Raw genomic sequence first — 12,122 nt, 5'->3', positions numbered from 1 at the left:
GGCATGATGTACTCTGCATATAAGTTAATTAAGCAGGGTGACAATATACAGCCTTGACATACTCCTTTACCAATTTGGAACCAGTCTGTTGTTCCAAGTCTGGTTCTAACTGTTGGCTCTTGACCAGCATACAGATTTCTCAGGAGACAGGTAAGGAGGTCTGGTATTCCCATCTCATGAAGAATTTTCCAGTTTGTTGTGATCCCCACCATCAACACCATCAAAATCCACACCATTTGGTGTAATCAATGAAACAGAAGTAGATGTTTTTCTGAAACTCTCTTGCTTTTTTGATGATCCAATGGATGTTGAATTTAATCTCTGGTTCCTCTGCCTTTTCTAAATCCAGCTTGAACATCTGGAAGTTCATGATTCACATACTGTTGAAGCCTGGCTTGGAGACTTTTGAGCATTACTTTGCTAGCATGTGAAATGTGTGCAATTGTGTGGTAGTTTGAATGTTCTTTGGCATTGCCTTTCTTTGGGATTGGAACTTTGGGATTGGGACTTTTCCAGTCCTGTGGCCACTGCTGAGTTTTCCAAATTTGCGGGCAATTTGAGTGAAGCACTTTAACAGCACATCTTTTAGGATTTGAAATATGGAAATTCTTTCCATACCCTACTTCATTTTATTTCCATCATCCCTCAGACTCATAACCTATATCTTTCCAGAGCCAGCATCTTTATATCTCTCAGTAGTACTCATGCCATGGACACATCCTTCTTGTTATCCTTTCTTCTTTCACTAGGGTAATGTTATTCACACCCGGTTTTCCTGCTGCCTCACTGATTCCTCCTTAGTTCTCTTTGCTGACCCCTTATCTTCTTTCAGATTGTTAAACACCAGCTGTATGCTAGCCTTCTTCTATCTACACTTTCTTTAGCTGTTATAATCTAACTCCGTGCTTCTGAAATAATGTCTCAGTGAATCACACATTCATATCTCCAGTTAAGACCACTCCTCTGCTCTCTCTCTCTCTATATATATATATATATTCAACTACTAACTTGACACCTCCATGTATTTACAAAACACAGTGATAAACTGTCTTCCAGTAGACTTGATATTTTAGTTCTTAAATTCTTATTTGGAATCTCCTGGAAATATGCTTGTGGTATCAAGAGACCATTAAAAGTGAACAAAACTTCTATTCTGCCTACTAGTTTGTCTAGCTTTATATAGGAGTTTGGGAAAAAATTCATCTGTCACCTTATGAGCAGTGTAGTATAATAGGTCATGAATAATCCCAGAGATTTTTAAAATAGTAAAATTATCAGAGTCCAACTTAATCCCCATTTAAACTCCCATGTTAGGGGATTTCCAGTTATTTCAATTGATACCACAGTGTTTTAAAAACTGTTACTTCTAATTCTCTCTTAATTTTAACATAATTTATGTGTATATCTGGCTTCCCTGGTACCTCAGCTGATAAAGAATCCTCCTGCAATGCAGGAGACCCTGGTTTGATTCCTGGGTTGGGAAGAGCCCCTGGAGAAGGGATAGGCCACCCACTCCAGTATTCATGAGTTTCCCTGGTGGCTCAGATAGTAAAGAATCCGCTTGCACTGAGGGAGACCTGGGTTCAATCCCTGGGTTGGGAAGATCCCCTGGAGGAAGGCATGGCAACCCATTCCAGTATTCTTGCCTGGAGAATCCCCATGGACAGAGGAGCCTAGGACACTACAGACCATGGGGTCACAGAGAGTCGGACACGACTGAACAACTAAGCATAACACAGCACATGTATATTTCTCTCTGTTCATTTCAGTTGCAAAGCTTATACTATTCTGTAGATGGGATAAAAAGAGAAGTATTAATTCTTTTTAGCTCCATTCCTCAAGTACTATATGGATTAAAGTAAATTCAATCTTAAAACATTTTGTGTTATTAATTAACAAAGTTGTGTACTTATTGTGTTTGAATTCATAAGATACCTGCCATTTTTAACAACATAAAGCTTCTCTGTCTCCTATAGTTAACTATTTAAACTTCATATATCTTAAATGGGTTTCCTTGATGGCTTAACTGGTTAAGAATCCGCCTGCATTGTGGGAGACCTGGGTTCAGTCCCTGGGTTGGGAAGGTCCCCTGGAGAATGGCTACCCACTCCAGTATTATGACCTGGAGAATTCCATGGACTGTATAGTCCCTGGGTTCGCAAGGAATCAGACACGACTGAGATACTTTCACTTCACTAACTTAAATAGTCAGTGTATACCTAGATTTTTGCCTCCATGAATGAGTGAAAATTAAATAAATGAGAGCTAGAAAGGATCCAAAGGTAATGTTTCAGACTTAGTTGTATCAAGCCATCTGGTGACTGGTGAATGGCTCACGCTAAGAGTATCATTGAATGAGGCAGTTGACAGTTCATCTGTTTTCAGGACTGTCTGCGTCCTGGTGAGCAAAACTGAAATATCTGAGCATATGACTAGTACCCACTTTCTTAATTCTCCAATCGTAGCAGCCAATAAACCATCCCTGTTGCATAGTGTGTTCTGAGTAACACAAGAGGGTGGAAGCCTCCAGGATGAGTAAGGAAGACTGTACCTCTGCAGGGTTCACATTTAGATTCCAGTTAATGAGTTTCCAGAAAGTTCTTACAAGGTTGATGTAATCTGAGAAGAGTTTTCTGTCAATAGAAACTCCTTCTGTTTCTCCTTTGTCCTTTTATTGCTTGTGTTTATTTTGGGTTCCAGTAAAGATCAAGTGACTATTGTACAGTGACCAATGAGAAACCTGATGCGAGGAGAAGTGGGGAACCTGGCTTTTCTTCAATTCTCAGTTCTCCTGATGCCCAATTCTCTTGGATTGAAAATAGTTTCTGCCCTGAGAATCTGAGAGGAGGATTCATTTCTTATATTTTTTTTAACCTCCTTTTTATGGCTTGTTGATAATACCTTTCTTTGTTTTTCTGTTCTCATGAGTCTTTGGGGGTGTATTTTCCACTTATGACGTCTGTTCCAAGACTTCGTCTCACCCAGCCTTTCTATTTCCATCCTATAAAGTGGCTTTCTATGCCGTGTTCCGCTCTAGCCACCACCAAGAAGTTGTGCAGCCTTAGGCAAATAAGTCATAACCTACATGAGGGCTTTTTCCTCCTTTGTAAATGAAACAGTTTAGTTGGAAATTTTTTAAGGTTCTGTTAGTTGTGGCATTCTCTTCTGAATCTCTGAGATATCTCAAGATATCTCAAGATATCCTCATTGGCACATATGCAGGCACTGATCCGGGTGCTCTCGGGAGTCACAGGGGTCTGCCACTGCCCTGAAGGCTCAGGTCCAGTGATTAGGTCACTCACCACTGCAGTTATCAGAGCTGATCAAAGAACTCTTAACCAGTGTGTTACTGGAACCAACAAAGACAAAGAAAGCTCCATTAAGATGTTGTTGAGTCTTGAATTGGTAGGAGAGGCTTGTGAGAACCTGACGGGATTGTGTGAGTGTTAGGAAAGTTTGGGAAATTTGTGGAGCTTTGTGCTTATCACTTAAACTTCCTGGATTTAAAATGTTTCATTTGTACCAAGAAGGAATGGATTAGATCAGAGTTTCCCAACCTGACAGCACATGTGGAACCTTTATAAAAAGAGAGATTACTCAGGGTCCTCTGAGACTAATTAAAGCGGTTCTCTTCGTTGAGGGCAAAGTGACCAGGCATGATGTCTGTCTTTTAAAAAGTGCTCCAGGTTATTCTGGTATATGTAGACTTGTGATTCACTGGATTTGAGGGTCTCTAAGGTTCATTTTCTCCCCAGTTTTCTGTGAGTCATGGCAGGGAGCCAGCAAGTTTTTCCTGTAAAGGGTTAGGTAGTACCTTTTTCAACATTGTGAGCTATGTGGTCTCTATGCAGTTATTCAACTAAGCTTGTGTGTATGTATGTGTGTGCACACGTGCACACACTCAGTCCTGTTCGACTCTTTGTGATGCCATGGACGTGGGCTCTCTGTGAGCCCACCAGGCTCCTCTGTCCATGGGATTTCCCAAGCAAGAATACTGGAGTGGATTGCCATTTCCTTCTCCAGGGGATCTTCCCAACCCAGGGTTTGAACCTGCATCTCCTGTAGCTCCAGCACTGGCAGGTGGATTTTTTTTTACCACGGAGCCACCTGGGAAACCTAAGCTTTTGTAGGGCAAAGCTAATGTAAACAAATGGATATAATGTGATTTGGCCATTGGGCCATAGTTTTGCTCACCTCTGGTCTATGGGATAGAATTTACTTTGGAACTGATGGACTATCAGCAAATTATTTTTATCCTGTATATCAACCAGTGACAGATATAAACCTGAAAGATGTGTAAAGAATGGTGCTTAATGATAGAGAACTTGGGGAAGTTGTGCTGTCTCAAAGTTAAGATGCTTAGAAAAAATCTTAGTAAAATAGTCAAAACCTTGGGAAAATATTTTGATCTGTTGTTTTAATTTTTTTTGTCTAGTAAATCTCCTCTTCTTGAGATTTCCTTTGAAATATGTTTAATGGACACCTCATAGGCCCAGTTCTATTCACCAAGTACTTGTTGATAGCCTATCATATGCTTTTAGAAAATAGTAACTCCAGAAGCATCTTAATTCAAGTTTGTGTAGTAGATGTAATAAGTGATATACCAGACCTTTTTAGATAGATAAATCAGAGTTCTCCTTTGCCTATTGGTACTTGGTACCATAATTATTGAAGCTCTTAATTATTGAAAATAGGCACCAATGTATTTGATACCTCTGTGTTTATTTAAGATATGCCTTTTTGACATTAATTGTGTGTGTGTGGTTTTTTTTTTGCACATCCTGCAGTCAGAAAAAGTCAAATTGACTTGCCATATAATTCATCACAGATTAGGTAGCAAGCTATAATAATTTCTAAAGGGTTAGAATCTATAGTATACTGTAAGTAACTCACTTATGCTGTTAATAATTTGTAGCAATACAGTTCTGATTGACTTGTTAAGGGCTCTAGGAGCATAAGTAATTGGTGCAGAAAGATAGATCAGAGTTTCAAGAATATGTTTTGGGTAGAGAGTCTATTTCCATGATAACCATTATCTCTTAAGTCTATATCCATGGCCTAAAGATTAAGCTAATCACTCTAACATGGCCTTGGGTCTCAGGTCACAGTCAGTTGACTCTTGTCAGTTGCTTAATGAAAAGCATCTAGTTTGGGCCTACCAGGAAGAATCTAAGATTTAAAACACTTTAATCCTCCCTTTTATGTACTTCACATTTTGAAAATTTCTCTTGCAAAATGTATGATGTTTTCACATGGTGTCAGTTTTCTATTAATAGATGATTGTCTTCACATTTATTTATTGTAATCTTCCTGTAACCACCAGTTATGAACACTCTTTACAACATTGCCAGCCAGATCTCAGGCTTTTGCAATATATTTTCTATTGTCATGGCTTTGTGGGTGTTACATGTAGTTTAGGTGTTAATGAACAAATTTGATAGTCTGGTTTCCAAACAACCAAAAGGATGAAAGGAAATAGAACAAATATTTTGTGCAGGGAAAAGAGTCTGGTTTCCTGACTTGCCCTAAAAGAGGCCTTTAAGCCTTTTCTTGCCTCTTTGTTGACAAAAGGTGAAAAGGAAAATCAGGAATCCTTTTCTCTTTCACTAAGTATATCTGCTACAAATTAAAGTTGAGATGAGGCTATGGAGCAGTCTTTCCCCAAAAGACTTTGTTCTCCTGATGCTTAGATAAGTAATTCAGACATTATCATAAAGATAATGAGATTCATTTTTAAAGATGGGCTCAGGAGAATTTTTGAGTATAATACATGATATAAATAATCATGCCAAAATTTTAAATGAGATGCTTCTCAAGCAAAAACCCCACTTCATTTTGACCAAGCGCCAATTTTGTGGAAAGCCTATGCAAATTATATGAAGTTTTCTGGAAAACTTGATGATTTGATTGATGATTTGATGTTTCAGTGCCTGAGTCTCATTTTGGCTTCATCATTTACTTCTTAAAATCTAAGACATGTGCTCCTACCTAAGCTGGTAATAGCTACATTGAGACTTTACTGTCTGTGAGCTAGACAGCGATACCCCCTCATTCCTCTATAGGAAACACTTTTCTTTGCACAGAAGCAGCAGCTTCAGGTTAAAGAGTTTGCCCAACTCCATCTACAGAACTCTGAAAATGATCAAATTTGAATTTCCATCCAGTTCCACCCTACATAGCTGGACAATGGCACAGCAGTTTTTATAAATCACCTTAAAATATTTAGACATCCCAAATTAGAGATAGGATTCAGTTAGGTTAAAAAGATTAAGGAAAACAAGTAGATGAGACTAAAAATAATTTGATATGTTACAACATGCTTCTGATCCAAATAGCAATGTATGTTTTTAGGGTGAGAGCTGAGGCTACAACTGCAGCCTGGATTTCCTACTAAGTTACAGCACTGCCATTCTCCCTGCTCAGAAACTGCTTTATGCACGTGAGGTGGAACAATGGGTTAATTCATTATGAACAGAGATTTATTAAGGGACTGCATGATGCTAAACACTTGGTGGGGAAGATATATACACAGTGCTTGAGTAAGTTTACTGTAATAGGCACAGTGGATTTAACTGAAGCCCCTTACATATAAGCTCACATTCTGCCACTTGCATGGAACCTTTTGAAGATCCTATACTTAATTTTCTATGCAGAATTTTATTTCTTTTTCTTTCTTCTCTTTTTTTGAATATTGTTCCCTGTGTTATACAGTAAATCCTTATTGCTTATTCTTTTTATTTATAGTAGTGTGTATCTGTTAATCCCATGCTCCTAATTTATCCCCCACTTTAGTAACCATAAGTTTGTTTTCTGTATCTGTGAGTCTGTTTCTGTTTTGTAAATGGATTCATTAGTATTATTTTTTTTAGAATTCACATACAAATGATATCATATAATATTTATCTTTCTCTGTCTGATTTCACTTAGTATCATAATCTCTGTGTCCATCAATGTTGCAAATGATAATGTTTCATGTTTCATCCTTTTTATGGCTGAATAATATTTCATTGTATTGATATTGTATTGATGTCTTCTTAAGACCTTCTTTTAAGAAGAATCTCCCACATTACTTAAGTCTCTGTTTCCACCACACCTGGATCCATCGCTGACTACAGATATGAATCTTTGGTTGTTAAATCAAGTGTAGAAGATATATGACTACTTGTGTTATAGTCATATTTATTTTCTATCTGAGCATGCCTTCCACCGAGTAGAAGAAACCTCAGCGAATTCAGAGATCTTACTAGAAGTGACTCTATAATCAATTGAGCAAGTGAGCAGAGTTTACAGGATACCAAGACGCCGAGGCGGGGGTGTCTGGCCCTAGGTTGTCCCTTGTGCTCAGTGGCTCCAGGGCTGTCTCTGACCTAGAGGTGTGCAGTCCAGGTACATTGGGGTCTTCCTTCTGGTCCTGACTGTTAGCTCTCCCTTGGTGAGCCTGCAGTCTCTCAGCTGCTTCCACATCCCTGAGGAATGGAAGACCCCGAGGGGGTCAAAGCATTGGGATTATTTGGCTCCCCCTCATCATCATTCTGGAAATACAAGTAAAATCCAAAGCTATGTCAAGTCATCTATGTCTCAACGTGCCATGCAGGCATGTCCACTCTTATGCTCCTATGCCATACAGGCACTGGAAGCTTCTCTAAGCCCTGCCCCATTCCTGTATCCACCTTAGAACTGAGGCACAGGCCTCCGAAGTTCTAAAATCACTCAATCTACTTGAGGATAGAACCAGAGTTCAGTTGCAAGGCAGTGCTTCTTTTTAGAGGAACTGGTGCTTCAGCCCATTTGTGAGTCAGATTGTGGGGTGAGGAGAGAAGCTGTTTCTTGTTCATCAGAAGATCATCCTTGACTACTGGTTTTTAGATAAACCCTGTCCTTCAGGCTTTGGTTTTTGAATCTTAGCAGGCAATATTCTTGTGGCTCAAAATTTTTGAACTATCAATCTCTGACTACAAAGGCAGTTTTTTGCAACTTGCAAGACCAAAATTGGTTTTCTGTGCACTGGTTCTGTGTCCCTTCTCCTTTGACAGGCAGTGGAAGTAATGTGCCAGTTGGAGAGCCGGTGAGGCACAGGGAGTTAGTAATTCATAATATTATCTGGCCACATTGTCTGTTCACTATTTCAGTGGCTAAAAACCTAACCATAATGCAAGTGTCTGCATTGGCCACCTTTCCTTCCTCTCAGAAAATACTTTAGCCCATTGAGATGAGTGAGTTCATGGGCTGTAGATGAGTGCCTGTTGTCAAGGTGAACTTGTTCTTGGTCAGGGATATTTGACCATGCTGTGGATAACTATAATAACCTGTCTTGGGGTCACTTTAAGCAACTAGATTATATGAAAGGTGATGAGTTGAAAATTGTGTTTTCTCAATTTGATAGGTGCATTCTGTATATCATAGCTGACATTAGAAATTCTGAATTCAAAAAACAAGAAAACAACAACAAAAGAAGTCCTGGGTTCACCCTTGCTAATGAAGAATGTAATTTGCTGTACTCAGACAAATGCTTACAAAGAAAATTGTGCATGACATTTTAGTGCTGTCAAAAGAGTCGTTTTGATGTCGTTTTCTAATAATAACACATGTAATTTTGAGTAGTTTTGGTAGCAATATTTAAATGTTTTTTGATGCTTGAAAGTGTTGAAATAGGATGGATTTTTTTATACAGTTCCTTACTTGACTTGCTAAAGCACTTAACAAAGACTAGTATAGAATTCTTCACAGCATTGACATGCAGAAATGTCAACAGTGTATTTCAATTCAAATTTAATAAAAAAGCTGAGTCAGGATTTAATAAACTCTGAAAAATCACCCATAATTTGGAATTTAAAATATTATGTCAGAGGAATAATTATAATATGTCATTTATTTCCTCCTGAGTTATTTATGACGGACATCGGCTTTGGATATTTTTCACTTCCATTTCTAGTGGGTTTTGGCTTAAAAGGATTCTCTTTTTGAATCTTGAATAATTATTGAAGATAATTTGAAGATATATTCAAGATGAGGGAAATTGAAGCATACAATTACTAGATAGAATAAAGCTCTTTATAAATATCAGTCTTGATCAGTGCATGTGAAAACAGGCAATGCTATATGATTTTCTAAGATGAAGCTTTAAATGTTCAATTAAGGATAAATATCTGAACTTATCTGATTCATCTATGAGTCATTTCATACTAAAGATGAAGAATTCTTCCCATTTCACCTTTTCATAATGAAAAATAAAAATAATAGAAATGAATACCCACATCATTTCATCTCACCATTTTTTTTTTTTTTTTGCTGAAAGAATTATTTCTAACGTCTAAATAACTACAATGATAATAAATTAACATTGTAAAGAAGAAGGTTAAATTCTCAAGTGGGTAAAGGCAGAATCAGCAATTACTTTTAAGACAAAAAATTTTCTGTCTAGTAAGCTGTTAATGGGCTACCTGGTGGCTCAGTGGTAAAGAATCCTCCTGCCAATGCAGGAGATGCAAGTTTGATCCCTGGGTCAGGAAGATCCCTTAGAGAATGAAATGGCAACCCACTCCAGTATTCTGGCTTAGGAAATCTGATGGACAGAGGAGCCTGCTCTGCTACAGTCCATGGGGACACAAAGAGTTTGTCACAACTGAGCACACAGGTACATTTACTTTAAATATTTTCAATTATGTATTGGATGCCTATTATATGCCAGGCTATTTTAAAAATCACTTTCCAAATTTTGTAAATTATAATTGTTCAGAGAAATATGCTGTCATTAAAGAATTTAAGCACTCGTGCAAAATAGTTGAATTTTATAATGCCATTTGTAGCAACATGGGTGCAACTAGAGATGATCTCACTAAGCAAAGTACGTCAGAAAGAGAAAGACAAACACCATATGATATCACATGTGGACATAAAATATGACATAAGTGAACTTATTTACAAAACAGAAACAGATTCACAGACACAGAGAATGGATTTATGGTTGCCAAGGGGAAGGGATGGATTGGGAGATTGGGGTTAGCAGATGCAAAGTATTCTATACAGAATGGAAAAACCACAAGGTCCTATTGTTGCACAGGGAACTATATTCAATAAACTGTAATGGAAAAGAGTATGAAAAAGGATTTGTATACATTTGAGTAATTGAATCACTTTATGATACCAGAAACTAACACAACATTGTAAATCAACTATACGTCAATAAAATTTTAAAAATAAATTAATTTTTAAAATGGTTGAACCTTATACACAGGCACATTTTGCTCAGCAGTGGACATGGATCTTTAAGTAATTTAGATTAAAAATGTAATATTTAACTACAGATATATGCCAGTGACTTCAAATTTGTTTGAAGATTACTGTGAAGTTATTCAAAATTTACTGAGCCTTAGGAGTCCACTTACCACCCAGCTAACATAGAATTGTTGATAGTTATTCATGCACTGCAAGAATAAGGAAAGCCTTTTATATAGTGATTTTGAAGTTTGAAACATTTTATAATAACTTATCAGTTGTAGAACATTGTACTACACAATGGTAGAAAAAAAGTTTCCCCTTGACATCATCTATTCCATTGAGTAAAGTTTGGCTATTTATGTGTGGCTTGCATAACTGAGAGTTAAGTGATCACAAAAATAAACAGGTTTATAAAGAGCCCATTTATAGAAGTCCTAGTTAATTCTCTTGGTTAAGCTTTTAGTTCTATCCAATTATTTCCTGTTACTTCATTGAGAAACCTAACAAATAACCAACTGACAACTAGCTAGTATCACATCCTACAGTTATATTTTAGGAAACATTAAACTAATTTTGACATTCTCTGCAACTCTTAAAAAATAAAATATTATTTTTATTTCAGATGCGATCTGTGAGCCGAGTCTTTAAGTTTATTGATATGCCAACAGAAGATGGTAAACCTAACAATTCATTCAGACCATCCAAGGATAGTCAGCCCTCAAAAGTTATGATCATTGAGAATCAACATGTGAAGAAAGATGACATCTGGCCCTCAGGGGGCCAAATGACTGTCAAAGACCTCACAGCAAAGTATACAGATGGAGGGAATGCCATACTAGAGAACATATCCTTCTCAATAAGTCCTGGCCAGAGGGTAAGATTTAAACATTGCTTGCTTTGTTAAACCTGTGTTCAGTAAGTGAATCTCAGTAGCCTAAAGCAATGTGTGGGCAGAATCCATTTGTAACTCTTATTGTTGACTAGGATGTTGAACACAAATATTTTCAAGTTATTATATGGAGTCAGTATTGTTTCATGTGAAATTTATTTTGCAGAGTCCTGAATCTATATAATGGAACCATCTTACTTATTTTTTTATTGGAGTATGCTGCTGCTGCTAAGTCGCTTCAGTCATGTCTGACTCGGTGAGACCCCATAGATGGCAGCCCACCAGGCTCCTCTGTCCCTGGGATTCTCCAGGCAAGAACACTGGAGTGGGTTGCCATTTCCTTCTCCAGTGCATGCCTGCATGCTAAGGCACTTCAGTCATCTCCGACTGTGCGACCCCATGGACAGCAGCCTACCAGGCTCCTCTGTCCACGGGATTCTCTAGGCAAGAACACTAGAATAGGTTGCCATTTCCTTCTCCAAGTTATGGGAGTATAGTTGCCTTATAATGTTGAGTTAGTTTCTGTTGTACACCTAAGTGAATTAGTTACATGCATACACATATCCAACTTTTTTAGATTCCCTTCCCATTTAGGTCACCACGGAGCACTGAGTGAAGTTCCCTGTGCTATACAGTAGATTCTCACTAGCTGTCTATTTTATATACAGCAGTGTATATATATCAGTCTCAATCTACCAGTTCATCCCATCTCCCCTTGGTAACCATAAGTTTGTTTTCTACATCTGTGACTCTATTTTTGCTTTGCAAGTAAGTTCATCTGTACCCTTTTTCAAGATTTCACATTTAAGAGATATTATACAATATTTGTCTTTCTCTTTCTGACTTACTTCACTCTGTATAATAATCTCTAGATCCATCCATGTTGCCACAGATTGCATTATTTTATTCCTTTTTAAGGGCTGAGTAAAATTCCATATATATTTGTAACACATCTTCTTTATTCATTCCTCTGTTGATGGATATTTAGGTTTTTTACATTTCCTAGCTAATGTAA

At 37.6% G+C, this 12,122-nt stretch overlaps 1 protein-coding gene across 13 annotated transcripts in view; it reads left to right on the top strand.

Moving 5' to 3' along the window:
* Positions 1–12,122, top strand: part of CFTR (CF transmembrane conductance regulator) — a 318,775-nt gene that overhangs the window by 162,725 nt on the left and 143,928 nt on the right. For all 13 annotated transcript variants that reach the window (XR_008717817.1, XR_008717819.1, XM_055590287.1 and 10 more), the window contains one exon: positions 10,841–11,092. Coding sequence is in view for 11 of the 13 variants with exons in the window: in XM_055590287.1 (XP_055446262.1) it covers positions 10,841–11,092 (252 nt within the window). In the remaining 2 variants the exon portion in view is untranslated. The remainder of the gene's footprint in view (positions 1–10,840; positions 11,093–12,122) is intronic.

Source organism: Bubalus kerabau, chromosome 8 (assembly GCF_029407905.1).
Source record: "Bubalus kerabau isolate K-KA32 ecotype Philippines breed swamp buffalo chromosome 8, PCC_UOA_SB_1v2, whole genome shotgun sequence".
NCBI classification, from domain to species: Eukaryota; Metazoa; Chordata; class Mammalia; order Artiodactyla; family Bovidae; genus Bubalus; species Bubalus kerabau.
The sequence above is the reverse complement of the archived record's forward strand: the minus strand, read 5'-3'. Positions and strand labels throughout refer to the sequence as shown.